A 21,933-nucleotide genomic window follows, 5' to 3' on the forward strand; every position below is an offset into this window, starting at 1 on the left:
ATCTCTCTCTCTCTCTCATTTTTTATTTTTCCAATTTCCCAATTCCCAATTCCCATTTGTTCAACAATTTCTTTGTTTGTTTGTTTTTTTGGTTTTCTGTTGAAAAGTCCACGCATCTCTACGCAAATGTCTGTTTCCCTTCTTCTATCCCACCTTCCTTCCAACTATATTACCTCTCCTATGGCTATGGATGCCCACATTTCTCCGCCTTTTTTTCAACTCCCTCTCCTTTTCACCTTCCCCCCCTCCTTTTCTCCTTCCTTCAATCTTCCATCTCCCTCTTTTCATCCCCCCCCTTTTCTCCACTTCCTCTTCCTTTCTACTCAATTCTCTTCACCTTTTTTCATCTGGGATTCTCTCCCAACGCGCTGACTTCCATACCCACAGGTCTTTTTTTCATTCTGGGATTAAACCAATATGCACGATTCCTCTATTTAACGCTTTCCTATTCCTTTTCATGTATTTCTTTGCTTTACACCATTTTCTTTGAATCTTTTCTCGTTTCTTCGTCCAGGTTCTCTTTCTCTGCTTTCTTTCTTATCTGGGTGTCTTTCTGTTTTTGTAATTATTGTCTATGCATGCTTCTTTAGCAGATTCTAGGGTGTTCATGTTATTTTCCTGCCATGCCATGGATCTCATCGTTTCAATTGTTGTCTTTTGTTTTATATCATTTCCAATTCCAATATTGGGAATGATCTCTTCTTTTTCTGGGTCTCGTCTCTTGGAAATTCGGGTGTTTTCTTTTGTATAACAACCGCGTATCTGTCGTTTTCACGTCTGAAAATGATGCATTTATCTCTGTTTGGTTTTTGCTTTCAGACATGGGTCCTGAATTGCAATGTTTTTTCTCTCTCTTTCATCTAGCAACTTATAATTTAAAATTAGCCGGGTCTTCTACGTTCATTTTGCTTTTAAAAGAAAAAGAAAATTCTTTCCAAGTGATAGACTTCCAGGCTTCTTTAAAACAAGGAAGTTTGAATTATTCTCGTCTTGACCTCTTGTGCATTGGAATTTTATGGTTGATTATTCTTTCGGCTTTTGTTACAGACCATCATAGCAAAATAATACCAAAGGGCAATATTCTAGTTGGACTTTTTGGACCGGTTTCAGGCTGGAATCTGCTCTTTAAAGCGTAGGTTCTTTAGCTGAAGAAAGTGGCAAATGCTAAATTTTGGCAGAAGCAGAACTCAACCAAGGTCCAACAGATCTTTATCATTAGGAGGTAACTTCTGGAAAAGAAACTATGGAAGATGCTCATAAATCAAATTATCATCACTGTCGATGTTATGGATTTCACCTTTTTAAATTCAAATACGTTTTTATCTTTATTTCCAACAAAAAATTTCAACCCAATCAAGTTTTGATGATTGTCTCCCCTCCCCACATAGCCCGTTTTTTTGAATTACTAAAGTTGTCTTTTTTTTTAAAAAAAATCATGGTCTTGTAAACTATGATATCATATAATTTTAACCTTTGCATAACATCTTAAAAACTAGTTTGAACCAAGAGCAAAATATTGTTTCATATGCAGTCTCTCAAACAAGGCCAATTAAGTTGATTGCTTGTTGTCCGTGGATTTTCTAGTATTCCTTATCTGGACTTCCAATTTTGACTTTCTTATAGGTATGGATTATTCAGATCCCAAAAAGAAAAACAACGTTGTGGGAAAATTTATCCTGGCTGCCACTCTCACAGCTTTATGCATTATCATGCTTAAGCAATCACCGGCTTTCAGTGCCCCAAGCCAGGTATCTATTTGATCTTGTGCTTAGATCTTCTATCTTTTTGTAAACAGTAAAGATGGTCATGCTGATCATTACATCCTAGCCTCTTGCTTTGTAACTCTTGTGCTTACAATAGTATGGCTGCCTGCAAACTGTTCATCTAAACCTGTTGGCTCTTGACTGTTACAACTTGACTTTTCAGCACTATGTATTTTTCTATAAGGAAAGGGTTCGTAGTCAGTCACAATTCTAAAATATTATTTTCTTCAGTTTGGCGTGCGTGAGCCAGGGGTAACTCATGTGCTAGTAACAGGAGGTGCTGGATACATTGGTTCACATGCTACACTAAGACTTCTGAAGGACAATTATCGTGTAACCATTGTGGTAAATCTCCGTAGAATTCTCAACTTCACTTTATTCCCTTCTCTCTTATATATTAATCATCCTAGACACAACTCTTTAACTTAACAGGATAACTTGTCACGAGGAAATCTTGGTGCCGTGAGGGTTCTGCAAGAACTGTTTCCAGAACCTGGGAGGCTTCAATTTATATATGCCGACTTGGGAGACCCCAAAGCTGTACTGACTTCAACATGTTCTATTAAATATTTTTTTGAGATTTTTATGATCAACTCTAACTATGAATTGTTTCCATCATGGATGTTTGATTTCAGGTTAACAAGATATTTTCAGAGAATGCTTTTGATGCTGTGATGCATTTTGCAGCGGTTGCTTACGTCGGTGAGAGCACTGTTGATCCATTGAAGTAAGTATTCTTTCTCGAGTTATGTTATGTGTAACAAATCAAGAAGGGTCTTTTTCTTTTTCTTTCTGTACAGGGAATTGAGTTGCCTATAGTCCGTTCATTTTGGTCATAATATTATACTAGAATATTAGAGTTAAAGTTTAAGTTGTCTTTGCCACATGAGGCCACAACTCTTTCTCCGAAGGATTATCGCTTGAAAAATAATGCATTCGAGTATTTAATTATAATTTTGTTTTGTTTTTTATGTAGGTACTATCACAATATCACATCAAATACCTTGACGCTTATAGAGGCAATGGCTGCCCATCGTGTGAAAAAATTGATATATTCAAGTACATGTGCCACATATGGGGAACCAGATAAAATGCCTATCACCGAAGAAACTCCACAAGTATTTTACTTGAACCTTCTGTAAATGATAGCGTTTTTATCCACTACATGAAACTTGATTCCTTTTTTTTAGCTTCAACTAATTCAAAGGAGATGGCTATTTCTGTGGTGGAACTAACAGAGTTATATGGTTATATGGCCGCAGGTTCCCATCAATCCTTATGGGAAAGCCAAGAAGATGGCCGAAGATATCATAAAAGATTTTTCCAAAAACTCAAAAATGGCTGTCATGATCTTGCGGTTCGTATTATTGTTTTTGTTATCAATAACTGGAATTGTGCTTTTAGTACATTAGTTTTAGACTAATCCTTCCTCTTTTGTTTTTGGCATTTTTCATTACATCCAACGCCTTTTATGTTAGTCTCCCGGCATATATTTTTCTTCTCTTGGTTTATCAGTTGTTTTTGTCTACTTTGGAAAGTCTAATACTTAAGGACTGGGGAGTTATTTCCAATGTTAGTGATAAAAATACATTAAAAATCTCATCATCAGCTTGGAAGCGTACAACTGTACTGTTGCCAGATTAATTGATATGGCCCATAAGCTAGGCCTATTCAAATTGCATTTTTCTTAGTCAGAATAAGTAAAACGTCGAACTCTATGTGCTTTCTTATCTAAGTGACAAACTTCAAACACTTCTTTATTTACTCAACATTATGAAACTTTTGTTCTTTCTTGAGTTTTACCTTTTTTTATATAATTTTTATCACAACGTAAAAGTTCTGGTATCTTTAAATTTTCAGATACTTCAATGTGATTGGATCAGACCCAGAGGGTAGGTTAGGTGAAGCTCCTAGACCTGAACTTCGTGAGCAGGGACGAATATCAGGTGCTTGCTTCGATGCAGCTCGTGGCATTATTCCTGGACTCAAGGTATAATAATCCTCTCTTCGTTCTCAACTTCAAACTGAAACTGACTATTTAACATACTTAACACAGAGAGGAGCAATGCAAATCCATTTAATATCTCTCAACAATAAGCTACAAAACTGCCCTTCCTTTTCTTCTTCGTTTTTCTTGAAAAGTCATTGAAGTTGATACATTGCAGGTCAGAGGAACAGACTACGCTACAGATGATGGAACTTGTGTAAGGGATTACATAGATGTCACTGATCTGGTTGACGCTCATGTAAAAGCTCTTGCAAAGGCAAAGGCTGGAAAAGTTGGAATATATAACGTTGGCACTGGAAAAGGTTTGTCCATCCCAAAATATGATGAAAAAAGAAAACATACATTTCAATTATATTCCAAATTCAACATCCTGTAATGAAGTAATTGTATGATGTCACTTCTCAGACTCGTTTTCTTGGTCTTTTAATCAGGTAGATCAGTTAAGGAGTTTGTTGAAGCATGCAAGAAGGCAACCGGGGTTACTATCAAAGTTGATTATCTCGACCGTCGACCGGGTGATTATGCCAAAGTCTTTAGTGACCCAACAAAGATAAATAAGGAACTAAACTGGACAGCTCAGTACACAGATCTTGAAAAAAGTTTAAAGGTAGCTTGGAGATGGCAGAAGTCACATCTTAATGGTTATGAAAACTCTTAAATGGCTCCTCCATAAAAGAAGAGAGCTTTTAATTGGCCCGAGAAAGAACGTTGGGAAATACCCTTTGAGGCATCAATTTCAGCTGTGCTTCTGCTGCTACTTCAGCAGCTGGATTGGAGGCAGAGTAGTGGGAATTTTTTTTCTCTTGTATTCAATTTTCACCTTTACATGAAATCACATTCCTTACTTTAATATGCATTAGTTATAGGAAACAGCGTATTTGTCTCATGAACTCGAAACGATATAGTTGAGAAAATAAATGATGTATGTGCAGAAATTTCCCTTCTCTTTCTCGCCTGTTCTCTTTCCCATCATCTCTCTCCACCCTCCCTTCCTCATTGAGATAGTAAATGGAAAATGAGTTTTGCTTCTGTTATTTACTTAACTTTTAACGAAGCATGCCCAAGCAGAAATTTGATGTCAGATTACCTTTAATGAGTTTACAAACAATAGACTTCTTTCTGAAACTAATTATGGTGGCAAAAACCTCGAAAACGTCAATTACAGCATACATCCATACATACATACTTCTTTTTGTTTATTTTTAGAATGAATGGCTGGAGGCACGTGTAGATGTTGAATTGTGAATAAATTCATTACAGTTAATTAATTATATCAACCTTTGAAAATGGAGGGTAGTACCTGTATCACCCATTTCATGTAGAATCAATAGAAAAGGTCATTGTGTACTTCACACATTTTAAAATTTTTGAAGGTTCGGTTGGAGAATTTTGAAGCTTCGATTTACAGGTGCTGGTGCCCAGTCTCTTCAATAACCAAACCGTTAGTTAGTCAGCTACACTCAAATTAGATGGAATTTCTTATGCTTCGAACACTTTTAAAAATTATTCTAGATTGAGAATGAGAATAATTATTAAACACTGGCTGTAGCTTGTGGTATAATACTATAATATTAAACAGTGAAACTTGAAAAGCCGTCGTCTTTAACCAAAGACTTAACAAATGAAAATGGTAAAGAATAAGTATGGATCACATTCAGGAAGCTTAGTACAAAAAATGACCACAATTATGCGTTATAACTTCTAATGTCAAACATTTGGTTCGATTTGGTATTTAATAGCCAAATAGTTTGAGCAAAATCAACGGCCCCTTGGCAGTGAACAGCCGCGGGGTACAAGACTGACTGTCGTTTAACACTAGTAAACATCGTTCATCTTCTTTCAAAAGCAGCAAGGGGTTCTCTAAGCAACAGATTGAACAGCTCTATCAAAGTTTTCTTCAGCGGTCGAGATGCGTTTAACAAGCATGTGGTCGGGATGCGAAATTTTCAATTGGCTGAAAATATGTGGCGAGTTTGTTAGCAATAGCAGCAGCCATGAAAGATAAAATTATAATCCAACTTGTGGATGGATTTGCCATAACAGCAGTTAAAATAAAAACAAACAACGTATTTCCAGGTAAACATTAAATATTAAATATGAAGATGCAAGACAGAAGTAGGGCAAAGAAAATTTCTGAATATAGATATTAAACGAGCAAAACAAGACCTACGGTACAATAGAAGAATCTCAAATATCAGTCTCCAATATTCAAACCAACATTAAATCCCCTATTAAATATTTTTAGAAAATGGGTTTAGTTTCTTCAAAATACTACTCTCAAAATGTCCCTCCAACCTCCTTTAAAAAACTTTCTAGAATTTAGGTGAACATAGAATTTAGCTAATAAACTAGCTTCAGTCCACAATTCCCACAAAGATGCAGAGTATACAAAAGTATTGCGACCAAACAACCAAACATAAAAGAAGAGAGTAAGGAAGAAAAAGATTTCTGGGCATCAATCCCCACCAATTACCTGAGAAAACGAGAAGTTGGTTTGCCAAGGTGAAGACTGCATACAACTAAATTGGCCAGAGTTTCGGGATCTTTTGCATCCTGTGAAAACAAACAAAGAAACTTCTTACTACAATAAAAAATTCACAGATGCTACTTACATCCTAAGTTGTCCTGAAAATGTTCAATCTATCTGAAACTTTGACCAAATTGGAATCTCACTGAAGACAACCAAGTTACAAAGACAGATTTTTTTCATTTCTTCTTTTTTATCAGTCACTAATCTGCGCCAATAATCTTGATCCCGACAGATAAACTATTTCAGTTATACAGTATAAGTAATCAAATGCAGAGACATCCGAAAACAACCTTGTTCAGTGCTTCAAGAAGAAGTGTCTCCGCTTCATCAAAGTTTCCCATATGCATGCAGCAGACAGCCCTTCCATTCAAAATCAAGCTTGTCATGGGATACTTTTCGGAGAAATCTTGGAAGATGAGATATGCTTCTTGTATCTTGGAACCACCCTGGTCAAGCAAAAAATTACAGAATAATGAGACTAGCCCCAAAAAGTCTACATTCCTTTCTTCAGAGTAATTAAAATATAAACTACAAACCACTGCTAGATTTAACCAAGCATTTGCAAGTTGTGTTAATGTGTGATCCTCATCAATCTGTTGCATGACTCGCAGCTGTCTCTCTGCATAATCTGACCTGTGCATCTTAAGAAATATTTGAACATTCAGCGCATGCCTGCAAGGAAAAAATAAAATCAGGCTCGAGATAATTACAGTATGCACTTCCAGTGACAACATTGGTTTTCAATACGTGACGACGGTACTGTATTCCTCCCCAGAAAAACGGACATTCAGAAAGAAAGCAAGACGAAGATAATTGAATGGTGGCTACATGGAAGAGAGTAAAAGACGACACTGGTCTACCATTACTAGTTTGTAGTTACATAGTGAACTAAATTAAAATTACCAGTTCTGCCGAGTGGTTACGAGTTTTATATATAGAAAAATAAGATATTTAATAAATAAATAATAGTATTTGAAAATCTTCACAGTCTATGTACCTCACCCTTAATGCATCTAAAAATTGAAACCATAACGATGAAAGATATGAATACTTGTAAAACATTCAAAACGAGACTTACAATTCCATGGTTCCTCCAGCATTTGTGTGTTTCAAGGCTTCATTATAATCTTGTTCATGCATGAATATGATTCCGGCAATTAGCCTCAAAGTAGAATTGTTTCCAATGGCTGGATCTGATAGCCATTCCTGTAGACTTGCGATGGTAGATTCCTACAACATTCAATAAATTCATCGGTAAAGAAACTATGATTACTCTACCCTCATGAAGAAGAAAAACGTCTTCATTTTCTTCTGAACCCCGATCGTCCAGTACAAGTGGTAAAATCTGAAATCTTTTGGGTTGGTTTGAATTGCCTAGCTTACTCACACGTTACGTGACATTTTAATATTCATCCAATTATGCACAGATTTCTATTACGAAATACTAAAAACTTCTATCCGTTCATTACCGAGATTATGCATTGCTTCCCCTTCCCTCATCCACCACCACTCACACCCCCCAAATGAAAAGGTAGCATACATTACTACCCAATAAAATGGAGTCATGAACATTGAATTCCCAGTAAAAAATTCTTGAGACTTCAAGTACTTCGTTCTAGATCGGTATCAAGTATGGTTTGAATTTATAAAATGAAGTGACATAGGTTAGAAATGTGTGACCCAATAATATAATTGAAATTCTATGAATTACAAAAAATAATTTATATCCCAATTAAGGTAATCAGCTAAAAAGAGGGTCTAGATCCAGGGATGAAACCTTGCTACTGGGATCAGACAGATACAGAGCGAGCAATTTGACGGCTTGAAGAGGCGTCGGGGCGGATGAGTCGATCTCGCTGATCGCTAGCTGAAAGAGGACGGACAGAGATTCAAAACAAATTCAAACCAAGCATCAATATACTCAGAGCCAGAGTAATGTGAGGGAACAGACCTGATAACTGCCAAGAGCAATGTAAGAGCGGAAAACAATGGAATCCCTCTCGATTACATCATCGGGGGAGAGATTGGGGAGATCACTGTTGTTAATGGCTGCCTGATACGCACCCAAATAGAAATTATTTCTCAGATTGAACAAATGATCTGGTGCTGCCATGGTTTTACTCTTCCTTCGTCCAAGTTCCTTCCTCTAGATCTGAATCCAGTAGACGCGAGAGATAAAGAGAGAAGACCGACGAAGCAATTGAACGTTTAACCAAAATTTGGGCTTTACTTCTTGGTCCAAAAATATTTTTGTTTTTGTTTTTTCTTAAATAAATAAGATTAAATTATTAGAAGTTCATTTGTTTCAAAATAATAATAAATAAATAAATGTCTAATAGATTAGTTGTTGTTTCTTTTTCTTTTTAGTTTTAATCAACGTTTTCTTAAAATTTATTTATCTTGTAAACATTAAAATAGAATTTGTATATTTTGAAAAAGAATCATTAATTAAGATAAGATATTGAAATTTAGGGATAAATATAAATTTGAGGCAAAAAAGAAAAAATGGAAAATGGAAAATAGTTTGAAAACTAAGAAATTATTGACCAAATATGAATTATGCGTAGACGGGGATGGACCTGGACCGGTGGGCCGAAATAGTGGTGTTGGTTCGGCCCGTCATTTTATTTTTGTCGAGGGGGAATTTGAAAGAGCAAATTTAGGCATCAATTTGTAAAACCCTAGGTTTTCCCTCCTCCACTCCCCCGCCCGCTTCATTTTTTCTTGCTGGAGTTCTTACTGAAGGAAGAAACCCTAGGTTGCATCTCAGTTTGGTGTTCCACATTCTGGCACAATGTCGATGTCTAAGAGTTCGAAGATGCTCCAGTATATTAATTACCGGATGAGAGTCACCATCCAAGATGGCCGCCAATTGGTTGGCAAGTTCATGGCCTTCGATCGGCACATGAACCTCGTCCTCGGCGACTGCGAGGAGTTTCGTAAGCTTCCTCCGGCTAAGGGTAAAAAGACTAACGAGGAACGTGACGAGCGTCGTACCCTTGGTCTCGTTCTTCTCCGCGGCGAAGAGGTCATTTCCATGACAGTTGAGGGTCCACCGCCTGCTGAAGAGTCACGTGCGAAGGCCGTCAATGCTGCGGCTATGGCTGGTCCTGGTATTGGTCGTGCCGCTGGTAGGGGTATCCCGACTGCTCCTTTGGTTCAGGCGCAGCCTGGTCTTGCAGGGCCAGTTCGTGGAGTGGGTGGACCTGCTCCGGGGATGATGCAGCCTCAAATCTCTCGCCCGCCAGTACCTCAGCTGTCCGCTCCGCCAATGACATATCCGGCTGCACCCATTATCCGTCCACCTGGTCAGATGCCGATGTTTCCTGGGCAAGCTCCACCTCCAATCGGGAGAGGAATGCCTCCTCCGGTGCCTCCACCACAATTCTCTGGAGCGAGACCAGGGGGAGCCCCGCCACAACCTTTCCCGGGTCCTCCTCAATTTGCGCAGAGACCCATGGGACCTCCACCAACCGGACAGGTGATGAGGGGACCGCCACCACCGCCCAGGCCTGGAATGCCAGCTCCCCCTCCTCGACCTGGGATGCCTCCTCCGCCCGGTGGCGCTGTTCCTGTTTACGGACCACCTCGTCCTGGCATGCCACCTCCGCCCAACCCACAGAACCAACAGCAAAATCAACAGCAATAGAGTGGGTACGCGTCTTCATCTTTGAAAGTCTTTAGCACTACCCCTCCAGCGTTCAATTTTTTTTTAGCTATCACTAATAAACTTGCGCATCACTGATAAGTATACTGATCTGCTTTGTTACGGGATTAAAAATTTATGAGTATTATATTTAGAATGGATCGCATTGTTTGGTATGTTTCCAACTTCCTGGAATCCCAATTTAGCTTTGGTGTCCGGTTGGTTGAGTTAGGGACTGCCTTTGAAGGTTTTGACTTTATGGAATTAAGGTTTTATTCTTAGGAATCTTCGGAATTAGTTTCACTGGCAAGGATAAGGTCATCTGGATTGATTTTTTTTGGTTACTTTATGGTTCTTTTGCTCGAGAAAATCTACAGGATCTTCTAAGAGAAATCTAGGTTTATCGATATTGTATTTATTTCGGTTTAAAACACTCCTGGTTCCGATACTCTCTCATTGAAGTAAAAAATTCAGTTCTAGAATTTGCAACAATTCGGTTTTTGAATTTTAGCTAGCCTGAAATGGTTTAGTTCTAGTGTTTCTATAATTTGTAATTGTTTTGTCCTTCTCATGAAAAATCTTATCAAGGGACAAGGGGAAGGAATGATGAGTATTTCTTAGTTATGTAACACATTTTGCAAATACACTTGGTCCCTAACAGTTTATCAATGTATATGCTAGGATACTTGCTAACAAGATTCAAGACCTGAAATATATTGAGAATTAAAGAAGAAACTACAAGATAATCCAAGTGTAAAGGAGCTTGGAACCTCCCTCTTGAGTGTTCTCATCCGAGCCCTAGATCACTCCAGAAAATAGTCTAACTTTCACTCACACATCCTCTTACTATTTATACAACATTATGTAACTAATTTCTAATGGTCACTCCTTAATACGAAGGTACTGATATTCTTATCAGTTATCTAGGTACCTAACAGTATATAAGTGAAAATTTCTATTACATTGTTACAAATGTTGAATTACATAGTAAATCGTTACAAGATTGAAGTATAGACTAAATAGTCACATGTTAAAATTTAGAGACCAGAAGTTATTATTTTATTTTTAATTATATAACTTACATAGCCACCTCATTGATCCTTCTTGCTGGGGCACCAATTTTTTTGGCATTGAGTAATAACACCTTGGGCTTTTATAGGATGGATATACGAGTAGTTTGTTCTATGTTGATGGTACCTTATGATGAATATGTCGAACTGTTAAGTGTTAACCAGTATGCTATATACAATGACTGCTGGAGGAATGTACTGATTTGTGTAGGTGGTTTTAAAACCAAACTGACTAATTTGAGAACACCCCTCCCCCCCCCCCCCCAAAGAAAAAGGAAAAGGGGCATGTGGTGGAGGAAATTTCCACCCAAAACACAGCTAATGTTACTCTGTAAGTTTAATGAAAAAATATAATATACTCTGCTAAAACATACGAAGTTTAATCTTACAAGTTACAGTATTTGAAATCTTAAAAGATATTGAAATACTTAGTTGGCTATGGCCGGAAGAAGTTATCATCATAATACTTTAGGATTGACCAACCTATAAGAAAATCTCTATCTTTTAAAATTTTAAATCGAACATTTTTCAGGGTTTGACTAAATGACTTAGTTTGCTAAGTTGTGATAATATTATATGATTTCTAAACAGAAATTTGTGTTAATTTGCTTTGTATTCGAGGGGTTTTTTTTTCAAGAGGATGTTTATTTCCCAACTTTCTAGTTCGTTGATAGCACTTGTTCTTGATAAGGTTTAGAAAAGTTGGGTAGTTAAAATTGGTCTCAATTGAGTCACTGACTCAGAAAATTAGCTATGATCTTAACTTCGGCCATCTTGTGCAATGTTATATGGTTTATTCAGATGTCACAAATTACTGTGTATTTCTTTCTTGTTGCTTTGATGGCACCTTCAAGTGTATGTCAAGATTGCTTGTTTATCCACTCTCTCTCTCTAACTACTCGGTTGGGAAAATATATGCCCCTCTTTACAAGATCTGGACGATTGATTGGTATATTGATGTGGTAAAGGCTGTTACGATCTTTAGTTTTTAATCTTTACATATTACAAATATCCAACCATTCTAGGATTCGAAATTTCTTTCCAATTATCAAACATCAATGTTATCTTGCAATCTTTCATTTCAGTAACTTGATAGTTATTTGTTGCAGACATATTGCATGTGATGATCTGTGGAGGTCTTCAGTGGATATTATCTTGTGTTGCTTCAACCTAAGGTTCACTTGCCAGGGGCTACAGCTTGGTTCATCTCCCTGGGCCCAATCTCTCTTGGAATTTGTGTTGATGCTGTTGTAGGATTCGACAATGTACTGTTATTAGCAAATTGTGGTCCTGGTTTTGCAATTTAACCGTTAGAGATATACTTCAAATGCAAGATTTTAATGTGAATTTCCAATTCCTGATCACCATGTCTCTAGGTAGATTCACTTGCCCCTTTCACTTTTTTAATCTCTGTGTTAGGCATTATATAGGATTACTCAAGGACCTCAAGTCTGAATAGTACGAACTGAAGGTTCTGTATTTTGGAACCTCTCCTGTGAAAGGAGAAAAATCTACATATTTTTGTGTGCATGAGTTGTGTGTGTGTTCTTTTCATGAAACATATGTACTGAAGATTGGAGAAATATAAAAGGGTAGGAAGAAGCAAACCTCTTTCCATTTAGCATTAATGTGAAGTAATGCCATGTTCTGAGTGGCTCTTTGACTTTTCATAAGTATAAACGATCTGAATATTAATGGTGGTATGGTCAATTACCATGTATAAGAACCACACAATGCCCAACTTTGTGGAGGCATGTACCAACCAAGATCTAAGCTTTTAAAAGGCCAAGCTTTCAGAGATCTGGATAGTCCGCTGTTTTGTCACTGTCTTTGAACAAGACGGGATTCTTCTAGTGGACCATCTCTCTCTTGTCTGTATTACATTTTATGCTACTCTTGCTCGTGATCTGTTTAATGGAAATCTAAACCAAGTGTTATAACTTATAATGCAAACTATATTAATGAGAACAGTAACTATGCTGCAAAGTCTGGTTACCGTCCTTGACAAGGGGAAATCAAAAGTTCAGAGATTTTCCTTTTTTTATCAGATCGCGTGATTGTTTGTCTTTCTTTGTTGAGACATTATAATTTGTATGCTTCTCTTGGATTTTTGCTTGAAACTTTATCATAATTAAAGGAAAAATGATTGAATATAAAGCATCATTTTCATAGTTGGCATTGTATGTATTTATAGATGTGATCAAGTGCATACTTGTATTTGTAAAATGATTGGAGTATAATGAATTCTCATAATTGTATTTAGTATATTTACTCTCAAATCACTTTAACCATGTTAGCGTTGAAGACATAAATGTCGAAATGTTTTGGATAAAAAAAAAACCTTCGCTCTTTTGGTAAGAGTATCATTTTCTATGGGGATTTTTTGCAAAACAAAAAAGTTGTAGGTATTGCAACAATCATACATTTGAAGCGGGCTTGGTTAAAAATGAAAGTTTAAAGTATAATGCGTTACAATGTCGTATGTAATTATGCCAAGAATGAAGATAAGGGAAGAGTGTTCATCCTTTAGCACTTTTCTTTTGGTGAGCAACACAAATTGTTTGGTACACATGGGGGGAAGGTTATAGATGGAAATCCTAGAGGAAGTGATGTAAATGATTATGGAATCAGGTTCCTTTAGGTCAAAACTATAGATGAAAAAATATCCTTCAATTGGTTATGTATTTTCTTTTGTTAGCTTTAGAGATGGTCAGCTAGTCATATGATGGCCTTGGATTGGGCCTACCACTTTGACAAATAAAAATGTTATTTGATGCCCTATCTATCAATAACAAATTGGATTTTAGAATCCCATGCCTAAAAAAGTTGATATTGTAAATCCACCTTTCCTTTTCTCCCTTATCAACCCCTAATCTTTATCTCAGGTCAATTCTACATAGTAGGTTACTTATTATTAAGACCACATGTATCTTTCTACCTTGTTCTACAATACACCAAGATATAATAAGTAATCTAAACCTAACAAAGATGCGCGTTCTTCTTAAAACAAAACGATAGAACAAGTACACTAAGAAAATTTAGAGTAGGTGTCGTTTCCTAGAAAACTCAAGTATACAAGTAAAAAGTTTTCCCTTGAATCAAACAACACATCACAATTTGGTTGATAGTTCATTATAGTAACGTGTTTTCAAATATAATTTAAAAGATTTATTGTTAATAGAAAGTTGAATATGTATGAAATGTGCTTAATTCAACTAAAGTAAATGAACAGTAGATAGTAAAGTAATATTAATAAAGAGTGTATACAGTAGTGTACTAATTAATGTCTTTCCATCTCTATAGTGTTGACAAGTCTGTAGATCATTAAACAAAATACGTTACTGGTCACTACATGTTCAAATTGGGTAACTTTAATTACTGAAGCATGGGAGCATTTATGATCAAACTCCTGCTCAACTCACAAAGTAAAATCAATATTTTTCTTTTTACTACAAAGACAATAATTAAAGAAAAGTAAATAGTGGAATTTTGACAAAAGCAAAAATTGTTTGTGTATGGCCCAACCATCATCCTAATTGCTAATTAATTACTCAAAAAGAATATTGCTGAGTGATTATTAAGAAACAAAATTAAGTAAAAAAGGGAAGTTGAAGTGCAAATGAAAATATGAAATAGAATATATTAAAAAGAGAAAGTCCACTAATTTCTTACTTTTGGCACGTGCGAGCCTCCACCGTCCCACATTACTCCCACAAAGACTAAACCTCTCTCTCACGGGTGAGCTTAAAAAAATCGAACGTTGGAAGCTAATGGACAAATATAAAGAAAGTAATGGAAAAGAAAGGGTAAATTTATGAGTGAACCTATCAGTTTCGTACACGTACCCCACTTTTCCTTAGCATATTCTCTCAACGTCTTTGTTCCCCCCTTTGTACTTCCATTGAATTTCTTTGTACATGGTTTGCTTAAATATTCAATCTTTTTTTATGAAATATAAATAAAATTTCAGTCTTTATTAGGAAATCTTCATTTTAAATTAGTGTTTGAATGTGGGTCATTGCGATTATATGGGATTTCACTATCAGGAGCAATTTTGTTTGATGTTTTTTGGAAATGTAGTTGTCAGATTCTATGTTAAAATTTCTCTTGTTCCTTGAAATCAAAATTTCTTGACTTACAGCCCAATAACAAAAGGTCCCCTTCAGTCAGATTGTAGAATAAGAACAAAGAAAACGTTTTTGTTTCTTTACTTGGATTAATACTCTCTACCTTTCTGCCTCTGCTCTGTGTTTCTCTGTATTTTCTTTCATTTCATTTTTGGCTTTGAGTTATTAAAACGTTCAAATTCACATTACCCAAGAAAGTTTTAGCAGATTGGCTACTATTTCCATCAACACAGCTGCCATTAATACAATCTCTTCTTCTCTCACCTCCTTTACCTTTCTCTCTCTCTCTCTCTCGCTCAAAATACCTACAGTAGATGCACAAAAAGTGAACTAAAGTGGGTTCTTTATCACCGAAAAGAAGAAGGGTCTGCTTTCTTGGCCATTATTATCACTTCCCCATTTGAGAGGGGAAGTTTTCATGGCTGTTTTTTCACTGTCTTCTTGGGACTATTAGCCTCTAAATTTAGAGTTTCTAGTTTCGTGTTGGTGAATCTCTTGCTCCAATTTTGAGTACTCAAAAGAGACTACAACCAGGCTTATGCTTCAAGATATGAGGGGAAAGAGCTTCTGATTACAACACTAGAAGAGTGTTCTTTTGGGTTTAATTACTGTTCCTAATGGATATTATTCACTGTACACGTCTACTATGTGTTGTTGTCTGTTTTGGGGTGTTTGTATGCGCATCTTGTCTGGATGAATTCGGTGATTCAACAGCTGTTTACATTGTAACTCTCAAGGAACCTCCTTCTACTACTCATTATTATGGTCAGCTTAGACAAAATACCACTTCTTTTAGTACTTCTGGTGGATTAAGCATCCATAAAGCAAGGTACTTCTCCATCACTCCTTTCCCTTCTCTCTTATACTTGCATTAAGCAGCTCTAAGCTTCTCGTTTTAGTGCTTTACTTGAAATATGATGAAAACTTGTTGTATAAGACATTAGCAATTACTGTAATTTTCTTAAACCCCAACGTGGGCATATTTGTTCAAGCATGAGTTCTTGACATGCTCTCTGGTTGATATTGATTACTTTTTCTGGGGTTTGGAAGTTTATCTTACTTTCTCTGTCAAAGTTTTTTTTTTTTCATCATTTGGTACTTCTATTGTGTTGGGAGAAGGCAGAATTTGTTTGTGTACAGTTTTGTTGCATTTACTAATCTCCTCTCTCTTCTTCTCAGTGAAGATTCATGAAAACTGTCCCACTACCTTGTAGAAACTGTTGCTTTGCAAATTTCTGTTTAATGTATTGTCGGTGTTTTGTTTAATGTATTGTCGACGCGCAAATAATAATTACTGACTGAAATTATTGCTTGAAGTTGTGATTGGCCCTAATGCTATACCTTTTCGTTTCTGCTCTTCCTCTTGTTTAGTCTGTTTGATTATTTTTCAGGTAGTATAATTCTCTTTTCTTAAATTGTAATTTAATCTCTACTGTTTGATGTTTATTTTATTTTATGTAGAAACATATCAAGAAAGCATCGAAGATATAGATCTTACATAGCTCGAGTTCATGATTCGCTGTTGAAGAAGGTCTTGAGGGGGGAGAAATATCTGAAGCTGTACAGTTACCATTTCTTGATCAATGGATTTGCTGTGCTTGTTACCGAAGAACAGGTACTTGTTTTGAAAATTTTTCTCTCTGTTTAGCATCGTCAACATTGATGATTCCCCCGCTTCGAATTCTGATGCTTTTTAATTGTTAGTGTTTACCTTATAAAATTTGTTCACAAGCAATTACATGCTGTTTACTAACACTTCGGTGTCTAATAAACGAAACATTGTAGTCTAATAGATTCATCAAATTGGCTTTGATTTGCTGGTACTTTTAATTTGTAGGCAAATAAACTTTCAAAGAGGAAAGAGGTGGCAAATGTTGTCATGGATTTCTCTGTTAGAACTGCTACCACCCATACTCCACAGTTCTTGGGTCTCCCGCAGGGAGCTTGGTCTCAAGATGGTGGCTTTGAATCTGCTGGAGCTGGGATTGTGATAGGGTTCATTGACACTGGCATTGATCCTTCGCACCCCAGTTTTGCTGATGATTTGACTGATAATCCGTTTCCCATTCCGGCTCACTTCTCTGGAATCTGTGAGGTAACTCCAGATTTTCCTTCTGGATCTTGCAACCGGAAGCTTGTGGGAGCACGCCATTTTGCAGCATCAGCTATAACAAGGGGAATATTTAATGCAACTCAGGATTATGCATCACCATTCGATGGTGATGGACATGGCACGTAAGTGTTTCTTTTATTTTTTGGAAGTTTGTGGATCAAATTATTATTTCTGTTGGTTCTTGTCTTTGTCAGTCATGACGTCATAAACCCAGCTCCTCATTTTTGGTTTGAAACTATGAAAATATTTACATGTATTATTTTCAATAAAATAATAGTTACATATAATTTCTTTCCATAAAGCTAATACTGTCTTTAGAGAAAGGCTTTACAGAAGGTGATGAGAACATGATTTCTGGTTTGTTTGTTTGTTACATTTTCCTTATGGAATCTAAATGAAGAGTGATAAAGTTTTAGGGAAGCTTGGATGATGGAAATGACATTTGACTTTTATGCTCTTGAGGAGGATAAACATGTTAACTTTGTTTTCGAGTTAGGGTTGAATGCATGTCTAGTTCCTTTTTTTCTTTTTTGGAAAAAAAGAAGAAAAGACTGCATTCCTATTTATATCTTATAAATTTCTGCTTGACTGGAGTGGAGGCCTCTTTTTGTAGGCTGCCGCCCCTTTTGTGGGTTCTTTCCTTTTTGTATTCCCTTAATTCTGTCATTTTTTCTCAATGAAAGTTTTGTTATTTTTTTTTTTTCAAAGAATCTTTTAATTTTTATTTCCCCACTTTCACCCACCCTTCAGTTCTCTTCTTCTTTTTCCCTTTCTTTTTTCCACTTTAGGTTCATCCTGGTGGATATTCACTTATTCCATTTCTTTGGATACATCTTTTTCCCTTTCAGTTGCCTCCATACTATGTACTAATTTTAAGAAAAATGGTGTGACCCTACTATCTGCAGGCACACAGCTTCAATTGCTGCTGGAAACCATGGCATTCCAGTCATAGTTGCTGGACATCACTTTGGAAATGCCAGTGGGATGGCTCCTCGTTCACAGTAATTAATCTGGGCTTGGGCTACAGTCGCTTGACGCTCCTAGAGCTATTATTGTTTTTTTTTTTCCCTTTGATATGCTAGTTTCTTATTTTACTAATACTTTAAAATACATGTCATATAGCTTGAGTTTCATTTGCTTCCTTGTTTGAATGCTTGCTTATGATTCTTTATTCAGCATTGCTGTTTACAAGGCACTGTACAAAAGTTTTGGAGGTTTTGCTGCTGATGTTGTTGCTGCAGTTGATCAGGTGTGTATGATATGCTTGATTGTTTTCCATTACAATAGTTGTTTAATTTGTTTCTGGCTCTGCAATGAGAGATGGAGTTGAGAAGTTCTTGAGGACTTAGTATCAAACTTTTGTATTTAGAATAAGTGTAAGCAGTTCAACTCTTGAGAATACAACTCTATTCTTTTGTGTTCTATAGTAATCTATGATGTCTTTTGTAGGCTGCTCAGGATGGGGTGGATATAATAAGTTTATCAATCACACCAAATCGACGTCCTCCTGGTATTGCAACGTTTTTTAATCCCATTGACATGGCACTGCTCTCTGCTGTAAAGACTGGTATATTTGTTGTGCAAGCGGCTGGCAACACTGGACCGGCACCAAAGAGCATGTCTTCCTTCAGTCCATGGATCTTTACTGTTGGCGCTGCTTCTCACGATAGAAGCTATGCTAACTCTATAAGCCTTGGCAATAATATCACGATCCCGGGAGTTGGACTTGCACGTAAGTTTCTGCGTGTCTTCTCTGTTTGTACTACTCTTCTGCAGGGGATTTCATTCTTATAAGAAAGCAGGGGGAACTGAATTTGGATACTGTCTTGAATTGACCAGATTAGGAACTTGTCTAGGAAATGTTAAGCATAGTCAGAATTATAGCTGAAGTTGAAGATGCTCTGTTTAGTTTAAACTTAATATGACAATGATTCTCTATGAGACAATTTTTTTAATGATCAGGTGGAAATATAGTACCATTTGTTAAATTTAGTTACTCAACAGAAATTTGAAATGAATAGATTGTGCATCCCCTTCTTGTAGTAATATACAAACTTGGATTCCAAGGTACCATTTCCAAATTAAAGGATATAATTATAGTTCTGTATTCCCTGGTCTATTTTAAATTTATCTGATCATTATCCTTTCTTTTATTTTCCACTGTTTTCTATTAGTCCATCCAACGTCTTCTCCTTCATTTCTTTCAAGTATGTAATTTTGTAGGGTGTTTGTTTGTCATTATGGTTCTTGTTTTCCTTGCTTTCATTTTAATGATGTTCGTGGAAACTACTTGAATATATGCAATGGATGCTCCTATTTTCTTGGTAGATAAAAATCAAAATCTTATTCATATTCTTCTTTTCAGCTGGAACTTATAATGACACAAAGTACAAACTAATTGCTGCAATACATGCATTGAACAATGACACAAGCGTGTCGGAGGATATGTACGTGGGTGAATGCCAAGACTCGAGCAACTTCGATCAGAATCTGATTGAAGGGAACCTTCTAATCTGCAGCTACTCAATCAGATTTGTGCTAGGGCTTTCCACGGTTAAACAGGCTTTACAGACAGCAAAAAACTTGAGTGCTGCTGGTGTCATTTTCTATATGGATTCTTTTGTGATAGGTTTTAGGCTCAACCCAATTCCTATGAAAATGCCTGGCATCATTGTTTCATCACCAGAAGATTCCAAGGTTGTGCTCTACCTTGTTTCCCTTTTACTAGGAATCAACATGCCCTTCAACTATTCCACTCTTAGGTTCTAGATTTTATGGTTCAATGTAATAAGTTGGGGCATTAAAATGGACTATGTTCATTTGTTCATAATTAGCAGCTCCCCCCACACTCTTGCTTTCTATGGCTCTGAAATTCATGGTTTCTTTGCAGATGCTTCTTCAATACTACAATTCTTCCTTGGAAGTAGATGGATTAACAAAGAAAATTTCTAAATTTGGAGCTGTTGCTAGCATATGTGGAGGATTGAAGGCAAATTATAGCTCTTCTGCCCCACAAATTATGTACTACTCTGCTAGAGGACCAGATCCTGAAGACAGTTCTCTTGATGATTCTGATATTATGAAACCCAACTTGGTAGCTCCTGGAAATTTTATCTGGGCTGCTTGGAGTTCTGTTGCCACCGACTCTATCGAATTTCTTGGTAATCATCTGCAATGGTTTTGATTTTACATACAACATTAAAACTCAGACATCAATGTTAACTTTTACGAACTCTCCAGGGGAAAACTTTGCAATGATGTCTGGAACAAGCATGGCTGCTCCTCATATTGCTGGCCTAGCCTCACTCATAAAGCAGAAGTATCCTAGTTTTAGTCCTTCAGCCATTGCATCTGCACTATCAACCACAGCTTCTCTTTATGACAAGACTGGTGGACCAATCATGGCTCAGCGTGCTTATGCTAACCCCGAACAGAACCAGTCTCCAGCTACACCCTTTGATATGGGAAGTGGTTTTGTGAATGCAACAGCAGCTCTCAACCCAGGGTTGATATTTGATTCCAGTATGTACATTTAATATTATAGCATACTTTTTATGAGTAGTAGAGAATGGATTTGGAAATATTGGAAACTGAGAGTTCTCCAGGGATGGCATTGAAGTTTTGTAGTGGAATTCTCTATTTTCCTAGTTTTGCTTTGATCATTTTGGTAGTAACTGCATGAGTATGACATTCGAGTTTGCTTCTTGTAGGTTATAGTGATTATATGTCGTTTCTTTGCGGTATCAATGGATCATCTCCTGTGGTATTCAACTACACAGGCCAGAACTGTGGGCTTTACAATTCTAGCATCACTGGAGCTGATTTGAACTTGCCCTCTGTGACTATAGCAAAACTTAACCAGTCGAGAGTAGTTCAACGAACCGTGACCAACATTGCTGGACCTGAGTTTTACAGCGTTGGTTGGAGTGCTCCTTATGGGATTTCTTTGAAAGTTTCTCCAATTCGATTTACAATCGGCAGTGGTGAGAAACAAGAGCTAACCATATTCTTCAACTCCACGATGAACAGCTCGGTTGCTAGCTTTGGTAGAATTGGACTTTTCGGGAGTGCAGGCCATATAATCAACATCCCTCTTTCAGTAATTTTGAAGATCTCATATAACAATACTACTAATTGAGAGCTTTGGAGGGTGAGTCAATTCTTCTCCCTTCGTGAAAGGAAAAAGAACAAAAAAAGATCTTGTATTCTCTATGTTTGTTACCTTCTGCTGTCCAGGGCTTTGCCTTCTTCCTTCTGAATAATTTGGAGGTGTGTTAACCAATTTTTTCATTCATTTTTTTGGATGTAAATGTTTTCTCGAATGTAAAACAAGTAAAAAAAAAAAGGAAAGAAAGAAAGAAAAGGAAAGAAAATGCAGCTGATTTCAGTAATGTAGTTATAGTTCAAAAGTGAGGTAATAACTAAGTTGACTTCTCTCTCTCTCTGAGTAATTTTACTTATTGCAACTTCGCCAGGGCCTGACTTGTCACTAAATGATAGAAAGTAGAATGTGGTTGAAAGAACAAGAGAATGCTTGTCATTATGAATTACAGGAGTATCATTACTAAAAAGAGGCTTTCCACTTTGTGGGGCTTTCCTCTGATCTCCTTCAGTAAGTGCAAAAAAGTACTGTCGTCTATAAAGAAAAGAAGAAAGTATTGCTTATACACCACTTT

At 36.7% G+C, this 21,933-nt stretch overlaps 4 protein-coding genes across 5 annotated transcripts; 3 read left to right on the plus strand and 1 right to left on the minus strand.

Moving 5' to 3' along the window:
- LOC101207951 (UDP-arabinose 4-epimerase 1) lies at positions 1 to 4,722 on the plus strand. Of its 2 annotated transcripts, none has more exons than XM_004134500.3 (11): positions 1 to 387; positions 1,048 to 1,222; positions 1,624 to 1,748; positions 1,995 to 2,108; positions 2,196 to 2,303; positions 2,399 to 2,490; positions 2,740 to 2,881; positions 3,026 to 3,120; positions 3,624 to 3,753; positions 3,929 to 4,073; positions 4,203 to 4,722. In XM_004134500.3, exons 2-11 carry the CDS (start codon positions 1,162 to 1,164, stop codon positions 4,427 to 4,429), a joined length of 1,239 nt encoding a protein of 412 aa, XP_004134548.1. In that variant the 5' UTR covers positions 1 to 387; positions 1,048 to 1,161; the 3' UTR covers positions 4,430 to 4,722. The 2 variants fall into 2 exon arrangements, with proteins under 2 accessions (XP_004134548.1, XP_031743144.1); XM_031887284.1 differs by lacking the exon at positions 1 to 387 and adding an exon at positions 410 to 514.
- A 599-nt stretch (positions 4,723 to 5,321) lies between these two features.
- On the minus strand, positions 5,322 to 8,557 carry LOC101207704 (coatomer subunit epsilon-1). Its single transcript, XM_004134499.3, has 7 exons — positions 8,253 to 8,557; positions 8,079 to 8,168; positions 7,380 to 7,531; positions 6,838 to 6,973; positions 6,592 to 6,747; positions 6,245 to 6,324; positions 5,322 to 5,725 (listed from the first exon to the last, which is right to left on the minus strand). Exons 1-7 carry the CDS (start codon positions 8,412 to 8,414, stop codon positions 5,632 to 5,634), a joined length of 870 nt encoding a protein of 289 aa, XP_004134547.1. The 5' UTR covers positions 8,415 to 8,557; the 3' UTR covers positions 5,322 to 5,631.
- Positions 8,558 to 8,963: 406 nt separating this feature from the next.
- Positions 8,964 to 12,638, plus strand: LOC101207463 (small nuclear ribonucleoprotein-associated protein B'). Its single transcript, XM_004134498.3, has 2 exons — positions 8,964 to 9,955; positions 12,127 to 12,638. Exon 1 carries the CDS (start codon positions 9,096 to 9,098, stop codon positions 9,948 to 9,950), a length of 855 nt encoding a protein of 284 aa, XP_004134546.1. The 5' UTR covers positions 8,964 to 9,095; the 3' UTR covers positions 9,951 to 9,955; positions 12,127 to 12,638.
- Positions 12,639 to 15,239: 2,601 nt separating this feature from the next.
- On the plus strand, positions 15,240 to 21,697 carry LOC101208681 (subtilisin-like protease SBT2.3). Its single transcript, XM_011660033.2, has 10 exons — positions 15,240 to 15,973; positions 16,606 to 16,759; positions 16,982 to 17,379; positions 18,163 to 18,258; positions 18,434 to 18,506; positions 18,707 to 18,989; positions 19,623 to 19,954; positions 20,148 to 20,418; positions 20,498 to 20,779; positions 20,968 to 21,697. Exons 1-10 carry the CDS (start codon positions 15,762 to 15,764, stop codon positions 21,393 to 21,395), a joined length of 2,529 nt encoding a protein of 842 aa, XP_011658335.1. The 5' UTR covers positions 15,240 to 15,761; the 3' UTR covers positions 21,396 to 21,697.
- The last annotated feature ends 236 nt before the right edge of the window (positions 21,698 to 21,933 follow it).

This window comes from Cucumis sativus, chromosome 6 (genome assembly GCF_000004075.3).
Source record: "Cucumis sativus cultivar 9930 chromosome 6, Cucumber_9930_V3, whole genome shotgun sequence".
NCBI classification, from domain to species: domain Eukaryota; kingdom Viridiplantae; phylum Streptophyta; class Magnoliopsida; order Cucurbitales; family Cucurbitaceae; genus Cucumis; species Cucumis sativus.

What these genes read in the sequence shown, in the direction of transcription:
- LOC101208681 (XM_011660033.2), top strand. Translation starts at nt 15,762, where the DNA reads ATGGATATTATTCACTGTACACGTCTACTATGTGTTGTTGTCTGTTTT. An exon ending in CATCACCAGAAGATTCCAAG is followed by an intron (nt 19,955 to 20,147) that starts GTTGTGCTCTAC and finishes GTTTCTTTGCAG; the next exon opens with ATGCTTCTTCAATACTACAA. An exon ending in AGGGTTGATATTTGATTCCA is followed by an intron (nt 20,780 to 20,967) that starts GTATGTACATTT and finishes TGCTTCTTGTAG; the next exon opens with GTTATAGTGATTATATGTCG.
- LOC101207704 (XM_004134499.3), bottom strand. Translation starts at nt 8,414, where the DNA reads ATGGCAGCACCAGATCATTTGTTCAATCTGAGAAATAATTTCTATTTG. An exon ending in GCTGGAGGAACCATGGAATT is followed by an intron (nt 6,974 to 7,379) that starts GTAAGTCTCGTT and finishes TTTTCCTTGCAG; the next exon opens with GCATGCGCTGAATGTTCAAA. An exon ending in TTCTTGAAGCACTGAACAAG is followed by an intron (nt 6,325 to 6,591) that starts GTTGTTTTCGGA and finishes TTGTTTTCACAG; the next exon opens with GATGCAAAAGATCCCGAAAC.
- LOC101207463 (XM_004134498.3), top strand. Translation starts at nt 9,096, where the DNA reads ATGTCGATGTCTAAGAGTTCGAAGATGCTCCAGTATATTAATTACCGG.
- LOC101207951 (XM_004134500.3), top strand. Translation starts at nt 1,162, where the DNA reads ATGCTAAATTTTGGCAGAAGCAGAACTCAACCAAGGTCCAACAGATCT. An exon ending in ACTTGGGAGACCCCAAAGCT is followed by an intron (nt 2,304 to 2,398) that starts GTACTGACTTCA and finishes GTTTGATTTCAG; the next exon opens with GTTAACAAGATATTTTCAGA. An exon ending in TAACGTTGGCACTGGAAAAG is followed by an intron (nt 4,074 to 4,202) that starts GTTTGTCCATCC and finishes TCTTTTAATCAG; the next exon opens with GTAGATCAGTTAAGGAGTTT.